Source organism: Castor canadensis, chromosome 1, assembly GCF_047511655.1.
Source record: "Castor canadensis chromosome 1, mCasCan1.hap1v2, whole genome shotgun sequence".
NCBI classification, from domain to species: Eukaryota; Metazoa; Chordata; class Mammalia; order Rodentia; family Castoridae; genus Castor; species Castor canadensis.
In genome coordinates, this window is record NC_133386.1 from 147,050,210 (window position 1) to 147,075,401 (window position 25,192).

Below are 25,192 nucleotides of genomic sequence, written 5' to 3' on the forward strand. Positions count from 1 at the left end.
ATACATGAGGAAGCCAAGTCTCAGGCTGCCTAAGGAGCTGACCCAAGATTCTACAGGTACAGAGCATGCAGGGGAAAATCATGACCAGTCAATTCTCTCTGACTGCAGAATTCACAGTCTTGAGACTTCTTATAGTTCATAGTTCGTTTTCTCTGTCAGGTTCCCACTGTCAGGTTAAACTGAAGTTTTAAAAAGCAGGAATCGAGCCTTCTGTTCCTACTACCTAGCACTGTGTGGCTGTCTGCTAAATTAATGACTCAATGAATAGGCAAGAAGGAAACAGAAGTACTTACCTATAAGGGAATTATATCCTAAGGTAAAAAAGACACTTGAACCAGTAACCCAGGGCTCTCCTCAAATCAACCCCTCATAGTGAATGAAGGGAAACCAATTTATTGAAACAGTAAAGAGTGCCTACTTTTAGTGTTATATTACATCAGTTTATCTTCCGTACATTTTAAGCTGCATTCTTTACAATGTTAATCAAATTTTCTACACAGAGATAGATGTAATGCAATATACTTTCTAAGAACCAATCTTCAATGATTTTTCTCTATAGTTCAAATTAACTAACAAGTTGAAGAAGCTGGCAGATTATCTTAATATGATCTCATACCTCTAACAGCACTTTATATGCTTGGCATCATATTCATGGCCAGGCACAATGACTCTAAAAAGCTCTATCTACCTTTGTATCAGTTCTTAAGTTTTAAATCTTCCCATTTTGTGTCTGGGAATGTCCTTGGGAACATTCCCCTTTAAACTTTCAGGTCTTACATGTAACTGAAATCATTCGCCCTTTGTGTTACACAGAATTCACACCTGCTGTCTTGTCTCACAAAATGTGACAGATAACAGCTTACAAGAGGCCTTTAGTTTGGTCAAAATCCTTCCAGTCCTAATTTACTTCCTACTTTTCTCAACTCTCTCAAAAGTCCCAAATATTCAAATACAGTCTCTGCCCTGAGGCATTGCCTCGTTGGTTCTCTGCAACACACTGTAGCTTTCCTATTGTGCTGGCACACTCTAACAAGCTCAGTCCTCATTTTTGTTTGAATTCATGTGGTTCTAAGAACAAATTTTCCAAAGGGGACAACATTCAGAAACTATTTGTAGACGAGGACTATCTGTAAGTGCACAGGTACTCTCCCCTACTGCTTACTCCCTGGCCTTCTGAGCTACTTGTGCGAACTACTACACGTAGGTAGGCCTTCCTGTAGCCTCAACAGCCTTAAACCTTGGCTCTGCAGGGCAGGAACTACGTGCAGTCTCTATACTTCCTCTGGTCTTCAGTGATGCTTCTGGGTTTGGCAGTTGTAAGCTAGAGATCCAAGGAATACCAAGAGTAAAACAGTCCCCAAATAGGCCTATGGGCTCATTCTCAGGTTAATGAGAGTGTTCTGTTACTTGGGAGAGCACACTGGTGCTCCTAGAAAGACCCTCTCTAAAAGGAAGAGGCTTCAGCTTTGTGGGCAGACTTAAACTGGTCTAGGCATATCTCAACAAACAAAAACAAACTCTTCTCCCAAAGGGACCACTAACCTGCTTAAGGCCCAAAGAATAATAAGGCATTTTGGAGTCTAAAATTTTCACTCTTGAACCTTACATCCTGATCTTCGAAAGCTGATGTTCATTCACAGGAAAACCATCTGTTACTCCTAGCAGGAAGAGTCAGACCTTTGCCCAAGTGATACCATCTGTAAGTATGATATACCAAGTATAATTTCTCAATGGATCAAGTTTTCTGATGGGGAAAGGCAGGAAGAAAGTGAAGCTGTCTTATGTTAACACTAATGTCTATATTTTACAAGGTGACAGGTGTGTGAGCACCAGGAAGGATACATAATATCCAGGAAGGATACATAATATCCAGGGTAGTGGGCTGGTAGCTATGATATCTGAACACAGAGAAGGATATACAGGGCACAGGGCCAAGGATGAAATCAGAGAGAAAGGTCACCTTGAGACTAGAGCAACGGATACTTCACCAAACTGGCTGTTTTCACTCTAAACCCTGTAGGTTACGCTTCCTCAACATGCCACCTATATATGCTTTATCAGTGCTGATATCCAACCCTTCATCTCTAAAGTCTCGGGGCCAGTCTTCTTTGGTGGTTTCCTCTTGCTCACTACAGCTATCTGCACTGAATCCAGCATTCTCTGCCAAGACAGCAGGATCCTCTTCTTCATGAAAACAGCAGGAACATATTTCTGACTTTGAGTCACACGAGGTAACAGAATTATCTTCCTGGGCTCTGAGGTCAGTGGGCAGATGTTCCCAGCCCAAACGGTCTGATTCCTCCTCTTCCATCACTCCCATTCTTTCAGCTATTTCTTCAGCAGAGGGCTCTTTTGGATTAGGATAATCCACCAGGATTGTATCTTGCCTATGCTTGATACAATCTGAAAGGTCATAAATTGGATAAGTCTCTTCAGGGTAACCTAGAGAGAAAAGTAGCACAGTCTTACAAAGAACGTCTCTTCAAAAATAAAGTGTTAGGCTCAAAGAGGATTCTTTGGCAAAAGCCATCCTTTCCTAACATCCATTCAAGAAACCTCTAAGACAATTCTAATAGTTTTAAGGTTTCACTTGAACAAATTCCTAGCAATCTGGCTGACTATCCCAGAGCTCTTTGAAATATAAACCAATGCAAAGGAAAATCCCTTTTTAAGTGTAGGGTGCTTAGGGCAGAGTTAAGTCTCACCCCTTGTGCTTCTGCAATGCTAATAAAGATTAAACAAATAACGAGCAGTTTTTAAAATGCAATAGATAGCAAATGAAGAGAGCTTAAGGCTAATGTTTATAATTTCTATTGGAACCATTTCCAAATCTTCTGGGGGGAGTAGTTGGAGGGGTGGAGAAGAAATGCTAAGTCCTTTGAAAAAAACACCATAAAGCTTTCTACTCATCAAAACAACTGAAATAGCTTGCAAATGTCAAAAACAGAGGCGCTTTAGCAAGACATGCCCAAGATCCCAAAGGACAAACATTGCATTTTCAAAAGACACAATTCCATTGTTGGCTTCTCCATCTTCACAAAATGGAACAAAAGAAAACAACAAACTGGTAAACAAAATGAGTAACACTGGTACTGAATCCCAGTTGTGATAATGAGAAAAGAGGAAATGATGCCAAATTAAGGAAAGGAATGAAATAAATCTGTGTCAGCCAAGCTGAGCTTGAGCAGCAGATGGACCGTGCTGGAGCTCATATGCCAGCGCTGGCAGCAGCGGCAGTGCTCACTACACAATGTGGAAAACTGGAGAATTCAAAATCCATTTGGACATTATGATCATCAGCAAATTCAACTCTAACATACGCCACTTTTTACTTACCAATTGTAAGAAATAATGGCCTTTTTTGGTACACTGTAGGGTATGCAGAAACATTTTCCAACATTTACTGTTTTTTTCTGATTATAAAAGTCATACAGACTTATTGCAGAAAATTTGAAAAATGCAGACAAGTTTAAAACAGGAAACAGAAATCATCCAAAATCCCATTACTGATAACAATTTGATTTATTTATCTCTGACCTTTTTTTTTTTAACCACATGTAAACATATTTTTCTTTTTCCCTTTTTTAACAAAAAAGGATCATATTGTATATGAAGTATTTACTGTGCTTTTTTTCATTTAACATTTTATTATGAGCATTTCTCCATGTCGTTACGCATCTGAAAACTGGCTCAAAATATCCCATCATACAGCTGTATAATTGACATGATTTACCATTCTTCTTCTGTAAGACACTCAGGCAGATTCTTTCCAACTTTTCCCTATTGTAAGTAACACAGCAGTTAAGAGCACCGAATATAAATCCAGGTCCTCTCTCTAATTCTTTAAGATAGACTTCTATAAACATGAAAACTAGAGCAAAGAGAATGGACATCTTAAAAACCTTTTTAATACTCTACCAAATTACTTTCCAGAATGGTATAAAATTTCAAGCTACCAGTGATGTAAAAACTGTCCATTTTATCACACTCTCACCAGTACTTATAGTAAAAGAATCTTGCCGATGCAGTCTTTCTTTGTTTTGTTTTTGGAGGTACTGGGGTTTGAACTCAGAACTTCATGCTTACTAGGTAGGGTCTCTAATACTTGAGCCACTCTGCCAGGCCAAAATTCTTTTTCTTTTTTTTTCCAATGCAATCTTTTTTGTCAAGATTAACTTACTATGGACAGAGTGCTAGGTAAAACAGAACTTAATCATTGCTATGGTCTGGGTGTTTATTCCCTCCCAATCTCATATTGAAACTCAATCCCCAAAGTCGTATTTGGAGGTGAGGTCTTTGGGAGGTAATTAGGATTAAGGAGGTCATGAAGGTGGGACCCCCATGCTGGCATTAGTGGCTTTATAAGAAGAGGGAGAGAAACCCAAGCCTCTGACTTGCCATGTGATGCCCTCCACAATGTTATGATCAGATGCCCTGACAACTGTGCTCTTAGATTTCCAGAAAAATGAGTTAAATAAGCTCCTTTCCTTTACAGGTTACCCAGCCTGTGGTATTCAGTTGATAGAAACAGAAAATGGACTAACACAACCTTCTTAGTCAAGGGTAGAAACTACAGATACCTGTTTGCTAGTTAGGTCTCAGTCACTGAATCCTTAAGACAAGTCCATTTGTTAGCATGTCCTTGCCTTCATCTTACACCAAGAACAAAGCTAACCTATGGATTTCCATGACTTTCTGCTTTGATTTAAGAGGACAGGCACATAGACTAAAGGCTTCAGGCCCAGTCCAACAACCTCTGAATTCCACCAATCCTGAGTACCAGGGTGGTCCCCATGGCCCTAGGTCTCTGACTCACTCCAGCATCATGGCTCTAGTGATACAGCATCTGCTAGCAAGCACAAGGCTCTAAGTTCAAATCCCTTTGCCATCAATAAAATTAAAGTCACAACTGAGATATTACTCAACAGAAGGGCTAAAATTAGAAAGACTGACAACACCATGTCTTAGCAAGGATATGGAATAACTGAAATTCTCATATATTACTGGTAGGAAGGCAAAATGGTAAAGTCACTTTGGAAACCAAGTTGACTGTCTAATAAAGTTAAACATACATTTACCATAAACCTTAGAAGTTTCACTCCTAAGTATAGACCCAAAAGAAACACCAATATATGTCCAAATAAAGCCTTGTATATAAATGTTACAGCAACTTGCTTCATGATAGTTCAAAGCTTGAGAACAACACGTGTTCCTCAAGTAGTGAATGGGGAAGCAAGTTATGGTATACCCATATAATACTACTCAGCAATTAAAAAAACTCAACAGCACACATGTATCTCAAAATCATTATACTAAACCAGAGAGCATATGCAGTATGATCCATTTTTATACACAAAGCAAAACTATACAGAAGGAAAGCAGTTTAGATGTTGCTAGAGGCAGGAGGGACTTTCTAGGGCAATGGAAATGTGTTATGCCAAGATTGTGGTATAATTAGTCAGCAATATATAGCTGTCAAATCTCATCCAACTGTACACTTAAAATTGGTAAAAAAATTATATATGTTATGCCTCAGTATAAAACTGATTTGTGAAAAGTGAGCAAGATCTCTTTTTTTGAACTGACAACTAATAAAGAAATGAGAAGATACCATTTACCTTCCCAGTCCTCCATGTAAGGGGCTTCTTCAGCTTCTTTCTCTGGAGTGGATCTGTCAGTGAACTTTCCCTCTTTCATGACCCTGGTTATTTCTCGGAGTTGATGCAGTAATCGTTTCTCTTGGTCAGAAGGCACAGTCTGTGCTCTGTTTGGAAATCAGACAGTCAGCCATTTAGTGGAAAATACTGCCAGGCAATGGACAAAGCAAGCCATCACTATGGTGATCTGTCTGGATCCTAGAACAGGACATCTAATAGCAGCAGATAGTTACCCTAGGAATTGATCTTATAACTACATAACTGGTAACTAGAGATGTTAGCTCAAGGTTTTGATTTTATAAATGGGAAAACTAATGCCCATAATAGCTCAAAGTCCCACACTGAGTTAATATCAATCCTGGGACAAGACTGCAGATGTGTCACCTTTTAGTTCAGCATCCCAGTACACCTCACTATCAGGATTCCCTAATCTCCTGGCAATGTGCTACTCTCACATTTACTCCACTGCCTACAAACTACTTTCCTCTGAAGCAAGGCCATCAAAGAAAAATGTTTTGGGCCATTAGCCTCAACCAGGGAAAAATATACTACTGGAATCACCAGACTTACTACTTGTGCAAGAATAAGGATGTATCTAAATATTCAGAGCTTGATAATTCTGAAAGCTCAATCATCTAGGTCATAGGGAAATTGGTGAAACAGGTCCATAGAAGAGAAATTACACTCATCATGCTACTATAACCCAAACTAGTCTCCTGATTTCTGTGTGTGTGTGTGTGTGTGTATGTGTGTGTGTAACCCAAACTAGTCTCCTGATTTCTGGTAACATTCTGTACAATTCTGTGTGTGTGTGTGTGTGTGTGTGTGTGTGTGTTGCTGGGGATTAAACCCAGAACTCATGCACACTAGGGAAACACTCTACCAATGAGCCATACTCCAGCAATACTCAATTTCCACAGTTTAGAGAACCTAGTTTGAGTCTCAACTAGCTGTGTGGTTCTGGGCAAACATCTGTGAAAATAACATGAGGTTCAACAATAATAATTTGTTTCTGTGAGAGAAAGTATCTCATCATTGAGACCAGTTTTTGTATCTATTGGCAGGATTTAACAGAATCCACTGATTCTCTCCTGAAAATCCAAAGTACTCTAAGTTAACATACCACTTGTGAAGGAAAAATGATACACTCTGTACTAAACTTATGGAGCTGTCCTCTATTCTTGCAAGCCAGTTCTGGTCCTGCATTTCTTTTCCTGGTCAACCCAACAAATATTAGCATTAATGACTAATAGAGAAAAGAAAAAATAATGTTTCTCTTTTCAAAATGAGTATGATAACAGGAAAATGAAGGCATGACATTCTCATTGACTTCAGTGAGAAGAAAATAAAAACACACCAGCTCCACTTCTGTGACACTAAATGGCTTCAAAGCCATGTCCATTCTATCTTCAGCTAAAATCCTATACTTATAGGGCCTGTTACAGCTCTATTCTTCCCATTAGGAAGTCCTGTGCCTATTTCCCACATAAGCTCTAATTCTTATTAAAATAACCCACTTAGTGGGAGAATTCAGGGGCAGATCAGAAGAATGTGCCTGCTGATCACAAAGCTCTGGCCTGCAGACTTCACAGGCTGCTTCTCTGGACTGTACACAGGGCATTCTGATGTTTACTGAATAAAACAGTGTTGATTTTCTGTTTCCTACCTCATGCAAAACCAAAATCCCTTAACTAAAAAAGGATAGCTAGATTTGGAGAAGCAGGAACAGACAAAAATTCCAAACTACAGCATCCTCTTTTAACTCTGAAAAAGTATACTCATGTTGTGCCTTAAATGCATTAGGCAATTAACCATGGGCATCCTATGACATCTTCTGAATTTACTGCAACGAATATGCTCATGGATTTCTTATTGTCTCAACTTGGTTTGAAACTCTTGGAGGGCAATAATAATAGTTCATGACAGTATGGAAACAGTTCTCAACAATTAGGTGTGAGTTTGACTGATTGCCATTTCCTCACCATCTGTGTCTTTCACCTCCCTCAAATCTGGTTTCCATCCTATCATTTTATCGAAACTCACAAAAGCTGTCAATAGCTACTTTACTCCTATGTCCAAAGGTCTTTTTCTTCTAGTTCATTCTTCTTAACTTTTCTGTACTGTAAACCATCCTTCTCCTTGAGGCTTCCTCCTTCTTCAGCCATTGAGACATTTGTATTCCTCCTTTAACTATTCGTTTTTCACCCTGATGCTGGCTCACTTTCCTTTTCCTACCTCCTAAAACATGGTTTTTCTGAAGGCTCAATCTTAAGAGACTGGTAAAGTGTATTTCTGGGTATGTCTGTGAGGTACTTTTTAGAGAAGATTAACTAAGTGAGGGAAGATTTGCTCTGAATGTGGGTGGCACCATCCCATAGGCTGGGGCCTGAATGCTAGCACAGTCATTTTCTCTCTGGTCCTGTTCTCCATAAGGTGAGGAGAACTTGCTCCCTATGTCATGATGCTCCACTTCACCATGAGCTCAGAATCAATGCAGCCAAGGACCATAAATAAATCTGAAGCCATGAGCATAAATAAATCCTTTCTTTCTTAAGTTGTTTATGTCAGATATTTTGTCACAGAATGAGAAAAGCTAACTAACACATAAGAGGAACTAAGGTTGTAGATGGATTAAGGATGCACCTCAGTTTACATTATAATACAAAGATTACCATGGGTTACCTAAGGGAGCACAGCACAATTACAAGTCCTAAGAGGTAGAAGAGGGAGGCAGAAAGGGTCAGGACTGATGCAATATCAAGTTTCAACCCATTGTTGCTACTGGATTATGGAGAAAGGGGGCCATGAGCCAAGAAATGTGGGCAGTTTCTAGAAGCTAAAGGGGGCTTGAAAAGAGTATACAGGAGAAGCATCTAGCCAAGTTGTATGAGTTTAAGGAAGGATATTCAGAGAAAATGATGTCTATGTTTATGCCTGTAAGACAAGCCAAGAATCAAAATTAAGTGTGTGGTGGGGGTAGATGGAGTATGACAACTCAGGAAAAGGAAAAAATACACAGTAAGCCTGCCTTATTTGCAGATTTATTATCAATGCAGTTTTGACCAAGCACAGTCAAAATTAAATAAATAAAAATCAAAAGAAATCTGAAAAACAAAAACAAAACAAAACAATTTCAGCACACACATTTTGCAGTTCAGTTGATATGGAGAAGCTCTCAGTCACTCCCATATTATGATGTTTAAATCATCGTGTAATCTGCTAAATCTTTCCCTGTCCTTTATTTTGTGAAAATATACCTCCCAAAAAGCAAGATAAAAGTTATGGAAATCCTTCCAAGCCAAAAAAAACCACAATGCAATGAACTTAATTTCAGTGATGAAGTGAAAATACTCAATTTGTTGAAAGGTAGCATGGCTTTAGTGGAAGTTGGGTGGTGTTATGGGAAAAATGAATTAAGCATCTGCAGTGTTCAAGATAAAGAGCATGAAATAAGATCTACTTTTTCATAAGTTGAAGAAAACATAGGCTTTTCAACAAATAGTGCTGGGAAAACTGGATATACACAGGTGGAGGACTGAACTTAGACACCTATCTCTCACCTTGTACAAAAATTAATTCAAAATGGATCACAGAACTAAATGTAAGTCCTGAAACTTTGAAACTACTAGAGAAAAACTTAGGGAAGACCACTGAAGATATAGGCATAGGGAATGCCTTTCTGAATAGGACTCCAACTGCTCAGGAAATCAGAACAAGAACTGACAAAATGATCATATAAAATTTTAAAAGTCTGCACATCAAAGGAAACAATTACCAGAATGAAGAGACAACCTAAAGGATGAGAGAAAAATCTTTGCCAACTATTTATCGGATAAAGAGTATTCAGACTATATAAAGAGCTCCAAAACTTAAACAACAAAAGAATTAACAATGCAATTAATAAATGGGCAAATGAATTGAACAGACAATCCTTCAAAGTAGTACAACTGACCAATAAATACATGAAGAAATGTTGAACATTCTTAGCCATGAAGGAAATGCAAAATAAAACTATCCTAAGATTCCATCTCACCCCATTCGGAATGGCTATCATCGAGAAGACAACAACAAATGCTGGAAAGAATGTGGGGGAAAAAGGAACCCTTATTAACTGTTGGTGGGAATGCAAATTATCTAGCCACTATGAAAATCAGTGTGGAAGTTCCTCAAAAAACTAAAAGAACTACTGTATGATCCTGCTATACCACTCCTGGGCACATATCCAAAGGAATATAAGTATATAATAGAGACACCTGCACACCCATGTTAATAGCAGAACTAGTCACAAGAGTCAAACTATGGAATCTGCATAGGTATCCATTAACTAATGAATGGATAAAGAAAATGTGATATGTGTGTGTGTGTGCGCGTGTGTGTGTGCATGTGTGTGTGTGTGTGTGTGTATGCACAATGGAGTACTGTTCATCCATAAAGAATGAAATTGTCATTTGCAGGAAAAATGAATGAAACTGGAAATTATCATGTTAAGTGAAATAAGCTAGAACAAGGGGGGCAGATGACTACAGGAGGTGGACTCTGTGCAAGGGAGGAAATTTAAAGAAGAGGGTAAAGGAGGGGTGAATATGATCAAAGTACTTCATACACATGTATGAAAACAGAATAATGAAACCTGTTGAAAAATAGTTCTAAAGGCCACATACCGGTGCTCATGCTACTTAGGAGGTTGAGATTGGGAAGATCACAGTTTGAGTCTGGACCCTATCTCGACCAACAGCTGGGTGCAGTGGCAAACCTCTGTCATCCCAGCTACTTGGGAGGCTGAGATAGAGAGGATTGTGGTTCCAGACCAGCCAGGGCAAAGAAAGTTTGTGAGATTCCATCTCAATTTTCTAGAAAAAAGCTGGGTGTGATGGCAGGTGAGTGTCATCCCAAGGACAGCAGGAAGCAAAACAGGAGAATCGCAATCCAGGCCAGCCTGGGCAGAAAGGAAGACCGTGGCTCCAAAATAACCAAAGCAAAAAGGGCTGAAGGTGTGGCTCAATTGGTAGAGCACTTGCCTAGCAAGTTCAAAGCCCTGAGTTCAAACCCCAGCACTACCAAAAAAATTATTTTAAAAAGGGGGCAGGGGAGATAAGAAAGAGTAACAGAAGGGGTGAATTTGATCAAGGTACATTGTATGCAGGTATAGAAATATCACAACAAAATCCCTATTGTATAATTATGCTCTAATAAAAAAAGATCTATTTTTTGGCGAGCAGTATTAACGTGTACAACAGTAAATTTTGTGACAATATTATAGACTACTCCACATGGTTTCAAGTTACATATGCTCAGACCTGCTGTATGTACAGTATAGGCAAATTTGAGTAATTTTAAAGTACTAAATTCTGCATCCTGAGCATTCATGATTTTTCCTCAATGGTGATCTCCTTAGAACCATACACCCACATATACCAGGGATCTAGTGTATGCAGAGTTCTAGAAGCAAAAGTGTAAAAGTATTTTAGAGAACACAAGTGGTCAATATAGTTGGACCAGAGAGAGAGAGAGAGAGAGAGAGAGAAAGATAAAGCAATAGAGGTATGGAAGGCCAGGTCACTTAGAACCATGTAGGCCATGTTAAAAATTCTGCCCTTTTCAAGATCAAAAGGGTTAAAACAAAAGATAACCACCTGATTGGAAAGCAAAAACTGAATTGAAGGAAAGCAAAAAAGAAACCACATGAGAAAGTTCTGACTTATGTCAAAAACAAAGCCAACCACCCATTCATTCTTTCTTCTATTTCAATTAATATATTCTTAGAGCTTATATATGGGTCTGTGCTAGGCTCGGGAATTTAGAAGGATAATCCTTGTCCTTATAGAGTTTACTGTCTTTTGCAAGGAGACTGACTTAAGAACTAGGTGGAAATGGTAAGACATGGTGATTAATGAAACATGGGAATGAAGGAAAAGATAGATCAAAGATGATGTCTAATTTTTGCTTTGGTTAACTAATTGGATGGTGCAGCCACCTTTTGAAATGGGTATATTAAGGCAGAATAATCAACTTGGAGTGAACAATACATTCTACTTGGGACATTCATGTCAAGAAACATTTATTGTTTGAAGAAGCTAAGGGTAGGCAGCTGTGAGATGTATCCAATAAGGCTCTGAATACACAGGTCAGGAACTAAAGAAAAGGGTCTCAATAGGAAATGGCCATGATTTCCTCTTCTAGCATGAAAATAAAGTACATAGTTTACATCAAAAGTAAGTATCCTTATTCAACAAGTATGTACTTAGTACCTACTTTATGAACACACTGAAAATGAAAAACTAAATCTACCCTTGAAAATGTTATATTATAGCTATCCATGCCAGCGATATTCTAGCAAGTCCCACACACCTACTGAACACACCTCCTGGGGGTCTTTGCTACCAGAGGTTGAACTCTCACTGTTTCCCTTGGGCCATGCCATGCTTCTAGTAGGTAAATCATTACAAGTGGGCATGCTAAAAAGGAAACTTTTCTGATCATAAGGACAGAAATGAGGACAACTCACTTCTGGTTTTTATCCTGAGCTGGATATTGTGCTTAATATCAGACACAACATGGTACAATACTGACCTTCCAGGTTTCATGAAACATGTCTGAAAAAGTGTATTACACAATATTAAAAATATTTCCCACATCTTATTCTTACATAAATATATGTAAGATAAAGTTTCAGAAACTGCATATTTCTGTGATTTCAAGCCAACATCTTGTGGTTATGGACTGCTATTTAAAATATGTATGTAAAAGGACTTAGGAGGCTGGAAATGAACATGACATGACTTCTTTGTCTTAATCCTCTCATTGACCCACAGATGTCTGAAGATGCAGTAAAATTGTGTTTTATAGAAAAAATACTGGAGTATTTTGGGCATGTCTAATAATCTTAGAAGTACACACCTATAAAAGAACAAATACCACAGAAACCAAAGTTAAAGAATATAAACTGTAAGTATAAAAAGGAAGACACTGTAGAAACACTGGTTGCCTACTCTCACAGTTTTGAAAGTGGGAAGTCCCATAGGGCCTATTTATAAGGATAAAAGGTATTGGATCAAGGCATGTCAAAGAGTAAGTCACATCTTATAGACTGGAAAATGAGAGATTTGGAGAGCCAGGAGCCATGTTCTGTTTTGTGGAAGAAGAGCTCCTCCCCAGTGTCTGAAAAGTACTTTAGAAAATGTCTTACATAATCTTTGCTATGTTGCATGCTGTAATCAACATGTTTTTAAGGAGTCCACACCTCAGCATCTTACAAGGAGCAAAACACTCTGGGCTAGGCCCTGAGGTCCCAGAAATAGTGAGATGACACAACTCAGCTGCAGTGTAGGGCTCTGCACATAAAACAAGTAGACATAATCCTTGCACAACAAGGAAAGAAAATGGTCAGGATTTACAACATTGTATTCATGGCTTAGGTTATCAACAGGTAATGAGCACAAGTTGAGTGGTGGATCATTCGATTTGATCCAAGAGTCTGAGAAACAGTGGGATAATGAGGGAATATCTTCATTGTCTCTAAGTCCCAGGGGCTCAGTCTCCCCAGTGAGGGGCCCTGTCCATAGATATTTTATCTATGGATTTTATGACCTTTAGATAAGGCCTGGAACCCAGGCCAGGGTAAAAAAAATTTTTTTTTGAGGCATAAGAGTCCATAAAAGTCTGGGTAGTTCTCACCCAGATTGTGAGTGACAGCTACAGGAAAAGAGCAGAAAAGTCCAGAGAAGTATGACTAAAGTGTAATTAGTTTAGTCATTTGTCTAAATAATCATATATTCGATAATATATATAAAGCAATTAACTCAGAGCATGATCCTTAGTAAGTGCACAATAAACACCAACTATCATTGTATACTCAAAAAGAAGTATTAATGTATATATATATAGTAGGGAACTTTCTAGATAGTAACTTTGCTCTGGAGACTACAAGATGGTCAAAGTTCCTGGGCCTAGATAGGCGAGGTTAATTCTCATAAATGTCATTTCAGCAGCCCTGTAGATACTACAAGGAAATATCAGGCCAGGAGGCTACAATCTGAAGATGTCTGCTCTTCTTCTCTCCAGCCAAAGGCAAGTGAGTTGGGCCAGTGAATATGGGAAGAAGCATGGGGCACTAGGACCATCAAAGATGGAAAATAAAAGAGGCCAAGGTAGAGCAGCAGTTTCCTTTGACAGAGACTCATAGTGTGCCCTTGAAGCTACAGGAGGGACCTTTCAATACATCTTCCTGCTTGATACTTTGCCACTCACCCTGTAGTAGTTCTTTCACCATCCTTGCCAGAAGGCCTAGCTAAAACTGAATCCCTCTTGTACTCAATACCACATTCTGGTTTTAACTCCCTGGTTTTCCTACATCCATGTTTTCTTAGTTACTGCCTCTTCCTTCAACCTCCTGCACCCATATTTTCAGATCTTTGACTAGCATGGCAGCATGGTAGCACAGGGAAGCATGTCCTTCCTGTGGGGCATCCTCAAGGGCTAGTTTAGCTCTTGAAACCTACTCTCATAACTAATCCTGTGCTGGCAGCAGGTCAACTGACACAAAACATAAATGTGTAATATGGTCGCACTTGCTCCCCTTTCTTATTTGGTCTCAAATAGAAAGCACAATATTCAATAATCAGGTTGTACTTAAAACTATAAATTTTTTAGACAGCTAGGAAGCTGTCTTCCTTAAAACTAGGTTATTTCACCCTACAGAATTTACTCACAAATTTACACACTCCCACAATAATTCGTACCACACTAAACTATTTTTTTTTTTTTTTTTTAAAACACAGGGTCTCACCATGTAGCCCAGGCTGGCCTCAAACTCACAATCCTACTACTTGTGCCTCTGAAGTGCTGGACCACAACATCCAGCTACACTATACTCTTAAAAGGTTGCTTGATAGTATGAAAGTGAAAATGTTAATTGAGAAAGAGTATGAAAATGGCAAGTAAGTTGACAATTACATAAAATGAAAACAAGTTGTCTACATATCAAAGAAAGTCAAAATTTTGAATTACCTCTGAGTGGGAAATCATCTGAATCCTGTTAATAAAACCTACCTCTCACCATTAGGTCCCACTCTGTTGATTAATTTTTCCATGGCTTCCTCTGTCTCTTTCAGTTTTTCTTGCAGTTGAGCAAGCTCAAAATTGGCTGAAAAATAAGCATCAATCTAAAAAACATCATACACAACTCCCTAAGCCTTTCCATGAAACACGACTGGCTGTAACACTCTATGATAATCCAGGCTGGTTCTGAGATTCAAAAAAAAAGACTGAGAATTTCTCCAGTTAATCCAACCACGATAAAAAGGGTGCAGAGGACTGGGAACCACAAGCTAGAGGATACACATTTAGTGAGTGAGGAATAAATCACTTCCTCTTACACACTGGAATAAACAGGACAAAGTAAAAAAAATACCCAAGAGTGAAAAACCCCTACACAGTCATCCAAAAAGAAATGCAGAAGATAAACATACCATTTGTGATCCAAATGATGCTTGAGGGTACAGTACCAAACCTACAAGGTACTTTAGAAAGGGAGTTAAAACCCTGAAATGAGGACTATTTTACTTGCAACTAAGGTCTGAAAACATATCTGGAAATTAATAGTTTAAATGTTGTACTTCTCCAACAGAGGAAGTCTTGAACTAGGGCTGAAACATCTATGGACAAAATTTTCTAGAATGGATATCTAGAATAAAGAGCAGGCCATGCTAGGGAGTTAATTCTGTCACCCAGATGCAGTTTTCTAAACCAGGGTCGGTAGGGAGCACACATATCTACTGAAACTAACATTAAGACTCTCAAACTAGAACAGGAAAATAAGTCACTCAATCAAAACATGAAATGAAAATAAAATGCTACTCATTAATTGGGTAATCTAGATTTCTCTCTCATATCCAAATATGCTTCCATCCAAATATATTGAGAGGGAGATTATAAAATGTAGTACATTTCAAGACCTTTTCATGCATATACAACAAATTCTCATGCATGCAGTTAACATCTGTAAAGTGTCTTGAGGACTATGTACATAATGCTTACGTTATTTTTATTTTCTCCATGATTTATAATTAAAGTATAAGGATCTGATTATCACTGCTATGTCCATTATTACCAAAATGCTGCTCTTAGGAATTCATCTGATTTACTTCTGTCTCAAATGCATTATGTGACAAGATAATGAATTTGCTACCCTTTAGAAAAGAGCCCAAATTAAAAAAAAATACTGATGCACTTACCAGCATTATCTCATTTAAGAACACAGTAGCTTTCTTTAGGGACTCCTTGACAATTTAATATTTCCAAAAAATATGAAGAATGTGACTGGGATATCTGGTTCCAGAGAACTCAGGAGTAAATTCAAACAGCAGTTTGGCTCAGTCTCACTTCACTCTGTTGATGCCTTTCTTCTAAAAAATCTCTGAGGAGGCTTCATCATCCATAGGATAAAGTATCAGTCTATCCATGTACTACTCTTTAAGACTTCTTTCCCACAATTGCCATACATGAACTTCACAAGCTCAAGACCTTGTGCTTATCAGTATCTTACTCAAGTCATCTGACAGGCCCTCCTCCATAGTCACCCAGACGTGATTTCCCATAATGCATTAACAAGTTCCTCCTTTCTAGGTAGTAAGTATTTCACAGGTTATTTTTCTTGTAATTTATTCTAGTCTATCAGTTCTTAGAGGAAAAGGCTATGCTGCATACATTTTATTTCCCCAGGGTGCACAGAATATTCTAGTTGGGCAATATGTATTCGATGATCATGTTTCAAGAGTCTAAAGTGTTAAACTCTTTCCCTAGAGCTAATAACTGATTTGGGCAACAATACAATTTCTCTATCTCAGTTTTCCTGTCTGTGAAATAAAGCTATTTGCTACCAATACTTTGAAGTCTGTAAATGAGACATAACCCGTTTCAAATGTGAAAGATGAATACGTGATTTTGTACTTTTTGCAGCATACTTCCCTTAAAAGCCCAACATCAACATGGAAACTTTAGAGAATTCCCAGCACTAAGGTGAAAATGGCATCAGATTAATTTGGAGCAACTTTTGAGAAATGCTTTCAAGATATAGCCACAGATTGTCCCTGCACCTGTATTACAGCTGACACTCATGAATATACTGAGAAGGGGCACTTACTAATTTTCCTGTGTGTGTTTCCAGGTGTGGGAGTAGGGCATTTCCGATCCTCTGCAGTTTTCCCTTTTGAAAGCTGAGAAGTGAAGGAGGTACAGCACATCAACAGCAGCTCAGAACCTCAAAGTCATGGAACCCCTCATATTAAATGGGAAAAAAAAGGTTGGGAGACAAAAATTAAGTCAGAAATCAAATATCAACATTACTGAAACATCTAAAAAAAAGCCACTGGAAGATGTGAGAAGAGAAAAATGATCAAGGCACAAGGAAAAAAAAAATCTTTCTGCAGGTCATCTGCCTTGCCCGTGTTTGTCTAAAAGAGGATGTGAAGAACCCCAAGGGCATTCTGGGAGACTTAACTCAAGCTACTCCTAGACAAGAAGGAATTCAAATCACTCCAACCTTACTCTAGTTAGAGGCATAAAAGGAAGCTTCTGCCTCTACCACACAGTGCACAGGCCTATGGCCTACAAAAACCTGCCTAGAGGTAGAACTCAACTGGGGGTCTGCTTCTAATAGACCCACAGTATCACTCCCCAGAACCAGTAACTGTCAGGCTTAGTTTCAGAATGTGACAACTTTGACTCAGGATTAGTGAAGATGATGTTTAAAACAGCATCTCATATTCCTGTGGGGGAAAAGAAGAATAATGTGGTGTTGGTACAAACACTATATGCCCTCACAGTAGCTACCTGGAAACCACTGCACCAATCCTAAGAATAAAACTACTTCTTAGAAAATTTTTATGCCCTTTTAGCTTCCAAAGATGCTCAATCTTTCTCCTTTGGCAGAGGCTTTGAATTATATTGTGCATTGGATTAGGAACTGGAAGATCTAGGTTCAAGTCCTGGTTCTGCCTTTTGAATTGTAAATTCTGGGGCAGCTTAAATTTTGAGCCAAGATTTCTCATCTGTAAAACTGAGATAATAGCTCTCCTAAGAACCTCATGAAGAGAAGGCAAGGTTTAAAGAGATGACATAGTTGAAAAATCTGAAGAGTTTTCATAGAGACAATAATTTTCATTACAGTATTATATTTTCACTGATATAAGATGACTCCACTTACCTTAAATAAAATGTACAGTATATATAAAAATATCCCAAAGCCATAGATTGGAATAATCTGCCCCATCAAGCCTCGTCCACTGCCTCCTCCTCCAGTGCCTCCACCTGATCCTCTGGCCTTTGCAAATGCCTCTGCAAGGTGAGACCTCTGGAAACGAGCCCCAGGGGTCTGACCACGTGACGGTGTGGAGTGATGATGCATTATAGGTGGAAATCGGCCCAATGTTCCTGAGAAAATAAATTAATTGGACTTTATCTCTTCCACTATTTTTAATATGTCTCTAATGAAAATACCTCATGCATCAAGGTACAAATAACAGAAGCCAACTTGAGTTTAAGTAAAAAAAAGAAACTTGATTAGAAGGATATAGAGATATCACACAGATACTAAATATGATGTGGTAAACTCTAGCTGTTCACTAAACCTATTTTCTCTTCCTACTAGGTCCATGGCTAGACCACATTCTCCAGCCTCCCATATAGTTAAATATGGCATGTGACTGAGTTCCGGCCAAAGGAATGTAAGTGATTGTGCTAGTTCAAGACCTGGTCTATAAAACTTCCCTTGTATTCAATTCCATGATCATTTCCCTTCTGCAAGATGGATGCTGACATCCAGGGAGAGCTTGGAAACCAGATGCTACAAATGACAAAGCCTCCATGAACATGGGTTCCTAAACAACTATGTGACACAGGGCTCTCCACTGCTGCCACTCCACTAACTTAGAGCCATCTGGTCCTGTTTGTGTAAGTAAGAAATAAACTTCTATTCTGTTAGGGCCATTACATACTTTGGAGTCTATCTGTTACAGCAGTTAGCCACCCCTATCTAATACAGGTAAGGAAATGTAATGTGGCCTCAAGAGAGTCCAGAACCAGAAACTGGGAAGCCATCAGGATCCAGGACAACTACATTCACATTCTAGCACAAACTCTCTCCCTCTCTATGGAACTATAAGGCTTTTTTCTTTGCTTCTCTGCACATCTTCATTCTCCTTTTTCTTCAGGTAATTTCTATAGCTTCTTTGTGCATATAGTGGAAGACAGCCACTCTAAATTTGCATATCCTTCAAGAGGCTAGTTAAGATTGGTTCTAATTCCAAATTCTTTGGAAGAAGACTTTGAGTACAGTGCTTCAGTAGATAGTTATCTCTTTCTTTTTAAAAATTTTTATTAGGATATATTTGCTGTACAGGGGGGATTCATTATGACAATTCCAAATAGGCTTATATTGTACAATGGTTAATCACCCCCTACTCTCTCTCCCCCTGTACCCCTGTCCATCCCACTTAAAGCAACTGTAAGAAGTCTCATTGTTCTATTTCATATAAGTATATGAAGTCCATCAACCATATTCTCTTACCTTAATCTCCATTCACCCTCCCCCTTCCGTAAGTATACCCCCTACACACATCGTACCTATTTTATAGTCCTGTCTTTTTAATTTCTAAGACAATATTCAAAGGTGTTTCTTGATGTATCCCTGCTGTGAGTCTACTTTATTTTGAAAATTCCCTATTCAATTCATGTGCCTATTTCTTCACTGGATTCTAATCAGCTATAGCTGAGCAGACAGGATTCATACAGTATGAACAGGGTCAAAGGAACCAACCTTGTGAGAGAAAGAGCAAGGCTTAGAGAATTGGAGGGCATCCATTTTCTTGCATTTTTTCCTCCATCAACAGCGGTCAAAAGTTAACCACATAAGCCTCCTGGGAGCAATATGAGAAAGAAAGAAAAGGCACCACTTCAGAAGGCCACTTAAACAAGTGTGTATGAAGAAACTACAGTAGATAAAATATTGAACAGAAAACACTAGAGAGGAGAAAGACTTCATAAAGAAGATTCTAAAACTACAAGCCATGAAGTTAAAAAAAAATTTGGATTTGACTTCAACTAAACTAGGAATTTGTGTTCAATAAAGAACATCATAAATAGAATTAAGAGAAATGAAGACAAAGGAAAAGATTTTCCAGCATTTGAAACTGACAAGGGATTAAGTATCTACAATATTCAAAGAGAATCTACAATTCAATATGAACATTACAGGAAACCCAATAGAAAAATGGACAAAAGACACGAGTAAGGAACTTACAGAAAGCGAAGCCTAAATGACTACCATTATTAATTCAATATACAACAAATGATTACATTCAATATACAAAAAATGAGAAAAATGCAAATTAAGATAGTAACAGAGTACTTTATACCCACCAGAAGGACAAAAATTAGAATGGTGGTTAACAGCAAAGACTAGCAAAGATAAGGGAGGCAAGAATTCTCATGCACTGTGGGTTAGAGTGCAAACTGATACAGTCATTTTTCTAAGTGATCTGTCTCTTCTTAATGACATTATGAATAGGCCCTATGAACCAAAATCCTCTCTATGGTGGATCAATCCCTAGGATACTCTCAAATGAATTACAGACCATAGACCTGTGTAAGAAGATTCTCTGTGATGATAATGTAGCAAGGAGCTTGAAGTAACTTTGATTTCCACTGGAAGAGTGAAATATCAAAATGGAGTGGATACAAATGCAGAATTCTAGGTACTTTTAGAAATCACACTCTAGAAATATCTATAGCAACATGAACACATCTTTAAAAATTGCCAAGCATATTGATTTAGTTTAAAAAAGGCAAATACCATCATGCAAGGTGAACACACATAACTATATGTGTGTGTATATACATACATACATGTATTTCAAGAAAATATGAAGGTATTAAGACATAACACAAACACATTAGGGTATACACATATGAGCTAGGAAGGGAACAGACATGTAGATTGAGGGTAAAAGGGCTAAAAAGAAAAGAAAAAAGAACTTCACACTGATAAAGTTAATGAAGCGCCATGAAGTGAGAGCTGGTTTTAAGTCATCTCTGCGCTCCTGAGAGAAGAAAGAAGGGAACCAGGAAGGTAAGATGACTAGTTTCTAGGCTTGGAAGCTGCCTTCTGCCTTGCATTCTTTCTCACCTAAGCTTCACTCCAGTAATCCTCCTTTCCCTCTCAATACTGATTTTGGATGACATAGAAATTATGGGAAGAAATTCTTCTTCTTTCTTCTTTTGTAGTACTGGGGTTTGAACTCAGAGCCTCGAGCTTGCTAAGCAGACACTCTACCACCTGAGTCACACCCTCAGCCCTTTTTTCCTCTAGTTATTTTGGGGATAAAGTCTCACATCTATTCCCGGGCCAACCTATTTACACTTCCTACATAGCTGGGATGACAGTCATGCACCACTATTCCAAGCTATTGGTGGAGATAGGGTTTAACTAACCTTGCCCAGGCTAGCCTCAAACCATGATCCTCTCAATCTCGAATAGCTGAAATTATAGGTATGAGCCACTGCACCCAGCTGAGAAATGCTTCTTTTTAAGAATGCATCAGCAACAGAAACATAGCTTAGGACAAAGGCAGAAGCAACCAAGTCACCACCCCTTATTCTGTGTGCTGCTGACTATGTCTCTTTTAAATTGTCAAGGATCTATATTAAATGGTGAGTACTAGCTTTAAGGCTGTTAAAAAATGTCTAGCCAGCATCCAGGAAGCTCATGTTTCTCTTGAGAGGACCTGATACATCAAGTGGCTAGTGTTCAATAAACTAAATCTAATATTGTAGCAATATGCTATTGAACCTCATTTTATTGCCCAGAGAACAATGTCTTTAAAACCTGACATACCTGCCTAGCACATGGAAGGCCCTGGGTTCAATACCCAGCATTTAAAAGAACAAAAACAACAAAAAAAAATTGTTGTTTGGGCTGGTGGAGTGGTTTAAGTGATAAAGCACCTGCCTGGTAAGTGTGAGGCCCTGAGTTCAAATCCCAGTGTTGCCAAAGAAAAAGAAAACCCTGGCATAAAAAACAAAACAAACAAACAAAAATCCTAAAACCAAATGACATAAAAGGCAACATTTTGCATTTTTAAGATTAAAAATGATGATACTGCTAAATATTATACATTTCCCTAAAAACTCTTATAGATATCTCAGCCATGAAGATTTATGGGTTACCTACCATGTTCAAGATTTTGCCATAGGTAGGAAGAGAGCCATGAACAAAAAAGAAATAACAGTTCCCACATGGAACAACTTTTATAAAACACAGTATGTCCCAAAGAAAGACAAACAAGGGCAGGGCATCATCATAAACTTTCTTACTAGAAAAACTATTTACACTTCCTGCATTGCTGGAATGACAAGCATAGACCATGCCCAGCTATTGGTGGAGATGGGATCTAGCTAACTTGACTCCCAGGCATGTCTAAATATTGAAAGGATACAAAAATTAAAAATTAAAAAAATAAGAGTGGAGTAAAACGGGGTCAATCACAGAAAGGAATGAGAGATTCAGACCAGCACAGAAGCAAAAGAACACTGGAAGGAAGAAGAGGGTACATGGTAAAAAGAGACACTAAATAGAGTTAACTACCAATTTAGTTTGGCTCCACTCAGGGAAGTAACAAGAGGTAAGGAAAGGGAAGCAGAGATGGGGGAGGAGTTTAAATGCTAACTTGTGTGGCTATGGATTTGATACTGAGAACATTGGGTCAGGAAATAGAATGAGAAAAGTACTCTAGCAGTTGAGTATAAGATCTAATATAGAGAGGAACTAGGGTTTGGAAAAAAAAAAAAAACCAACAAAAAAGCTGTTAGCGAACAGTAAGTTAGCTCTGAGATCCAAGCACCTGGGGTGGTGGCTATAGCTCTAAAAAGCAAAGGGGAGGTCCCAGAGCTATTACCATGTAATTAGCAGCAGCAGTGAATATTGAACACACTACAGATATGGGGAAAAAGAAAGAATATTCTAAGATGAATTTAAGGTACTAAGAGAAGAATGAAGAAACTGGGAGGGCTTATGGTTAGGGAAGAACTGAATACACATTTTCACACATTATATTCCAGGTACTGGTGGAATATACAGAAAATTTTTATTCATGCAGTTAAGCATGAGAAGAAACTCTACACCACCTAAATGATAAAGCTAATTAAAATTAAATGAATTGTTTCCAATACCAAAAAACACTAGAGGAATATGTACAAAAAGAGGAAGAAAAGAAAAATGAGCTGGTGGAAGATAAACAACAGCAAACCAATATCATAAAAGGTTAGACTCTTCTTCTGAAGAGTCTAGAAGAAAAATTGATTAAAAGCCAGGAGTGGCAAATTCAACAACACATCAAAAAATCATTCACCACAACCAAGTAGGCTTCCTCCCAGGAATGTGGGGGTGGTTCAACATACAAAAATCAATAAATGTAATATACCACATTAACAGAAGCAAAGACAAAAACCACTTGATCATCTCAATAGATGCCGAAAAAGCCTTTGATAAGATCCAACACCATTTCATGATAAAAGCTCTAAGAAAACTAGGAATACAAGGAAAGTACCTCAACATTATAAAAGCTATATATGACAAACCTACAGCCAGCATTATACTTAATGGAGAAAAACTGAAACCATTCCCTCTAAAATCAGGAACCAGACAAGGATGCCCACTATCTCCACTCCTATTCAACATAGTACTGGAATTCCTAGCCAGAGCAATTAGGCAAGAAGGAATAAATGGAATACAAACAGGTAAAAAAACTGTCAAAATATCCCTATTTGCAGACAATATGATCCTATACCTTAAAGACCCAAAAAACTCTACTCAAAAGCTCCTAGACATCATCAACAGCTATAACAAGGTAGCAGGATATAAAATCAACATAGAAAAATCATTAGCATTTCTATACACTAATAATGAACAAGCTGAGAAAGAATGTATGAAAACAATTCCATTTACAATAGCCTCAAAAAAAAAAAATCAAATACCTAGGTGTAAACTTAACAAAGGATGTGAATGACCTCTACAAGGAAAACTATAAACTTCTGAAGAAAGAGATTGAGGAAGACTATAGAAAGTGGAGAGATATCCCATGCTCATGGATTGGTAGAATAACATAGTAAAAATGTCTATACTCCCAAAAGCAATCTACACATTAAATGCAATTCCCGTCAAAATTCCAATCACATTCATCAAAGAGATTGAAAAGTCAACCATTAAATTTATATGGAAACACAAGAGGCCACGAATAGCCAAGGCAATACTCAGTAAAAAGAGCAATGTCAGAGGTATCACAATACTCAACTTCAAACTATATTACAAAGCAATAACAATAAAAACAGCATAGTACTGGCACAAAAACAGACATGAAGACCAGTGGAACAGAATAGAGGACCCAGATATGAAGCCACACAACTATAACCAACTTGTCTTTGACAAAGGCACTAAAAATATACGATGGAGAAAAGACAGCCTCTTCAACAAAAACTGCTGGGAAAACTGGTTAGCAGTCTGCAAAAAACTGAAACTAGATCCATGTTTATCACCCCATACCAATATTAACTCAAAATGGACCAAGGATCTTAATATCAGACCCCAGACTCTAAAGTTGATACAGGAAAGAGTAGGAAATACTTTGGAACTAAGAGGTATAGGCAAGGACTTTCTCAATGGAACCCCAGCAGCTCAGCAACTAAGAGATAGCAAGATAAATGGGACTTCATAAAACTAAAAAGCTTCTACTCAGCAAAAGAAATGGTCTCTAAACTGAAGAGAACACCCACAGACTGGGAGAAAATATTTGCCAGCTACACATCAGACAAAGGACTGATAACCAGAATATATAGGGAATTCAAAAAACTAAATTCTCCCAAAATTAATGAACCAATAAAAAAATGGGCAAATGAACTAAACAGAACTTTCTCAAAAGAAGAAAGTCAGATGGCCAAAAAACACATGAAAAAATGCTCACCATCTCTAGCCACAGAGGAAATGCAAATTAAAACCACATTAAGATTCCACCTCACCCCTGTTAGAATAGCCATCACTAGCAACACCACTAACAACAGGTGTTGGCGAGGATGCGGGGGAAAAGGAACCCTTTTACACTGCTGGTGGGAATGCAAACTAGTACAACCACTCTGGAAAAAAATCTGGAGGCTACTTAAAAATCTAAACATAGATCTACCATATGATCCAGCAATACCACTCTTGGGGATATACCCAAAAGAATGTGACACAGGTTACTCCAGAGGCACCTGCACACTCATGTTTATTGCAGCACTATTCACAATAGCCAAGTTATGGAAACAGCCAAGATGCCCCACTACTGACAAATGGATCAAGAAAATGTGGTATCTATACACAATGGAATTTTATGCAGCCATGAAGAAGAAAAATTTTATCATTTGCTGGTAAATGGATGGAATTGGAGAACATCATTCTGAGTGAGATTAGCCTGGCCCAAAAGACCAAAAATCATATGTTCCCCCTCATA

At 38.2% G+C, this 25,192-nt stretch overlaps 1 protein-coding gene across 3 annotated transcripts in view; it reads right to left on the reverse strand.

Moving 5' to 3' along the window:
• Positions 1-349: 349 nt before the first annotated feature.
• The window catches only part of Ric3 (RIC3 acetylcholine receptor chaperone), a 43,673-nt gene continuing 18,830 nt past the window's right edge, over positions 350-25,192 (reverse strand). The window contains exons 1-6 of one of the 3 annotated variants that reach the window (XM_074041036.1): positions 19,471-19,561; positions 17,860-18,086; positions 16,798-16,870; positions 14,706-14,799; positions 5,619-5,764; positions 350-2,442 (exon numbers count right to left, since the gene is read on the reverse strand). In XM_074041036.1, the coding sequence (XP_073897137.1) occupies positions 2,003-2,442; positions 5,619-5,764; positions 14,706-14,799; positions 16,798-16,870; positions 17,860-18,060 (954 nt within the window). In that variant the 5' untranslated portion in view covers positions 18,061-18,086; positions 19,471-19,561 and the 3' untranslated portion in view covers positions 350-2,002. Of the gene's footprint in view, positions 2,443-5,618; positions 5,765-14,705; positions 14,800-16,797; positions 16,933-17,859; positions 18,087-19,470; positions 19,562-25,192 lie in introns of those variants that run through there. The other 2 variants (XM_020184748.2, XM_074041037.1) reach the window with 2 other exon arrangements.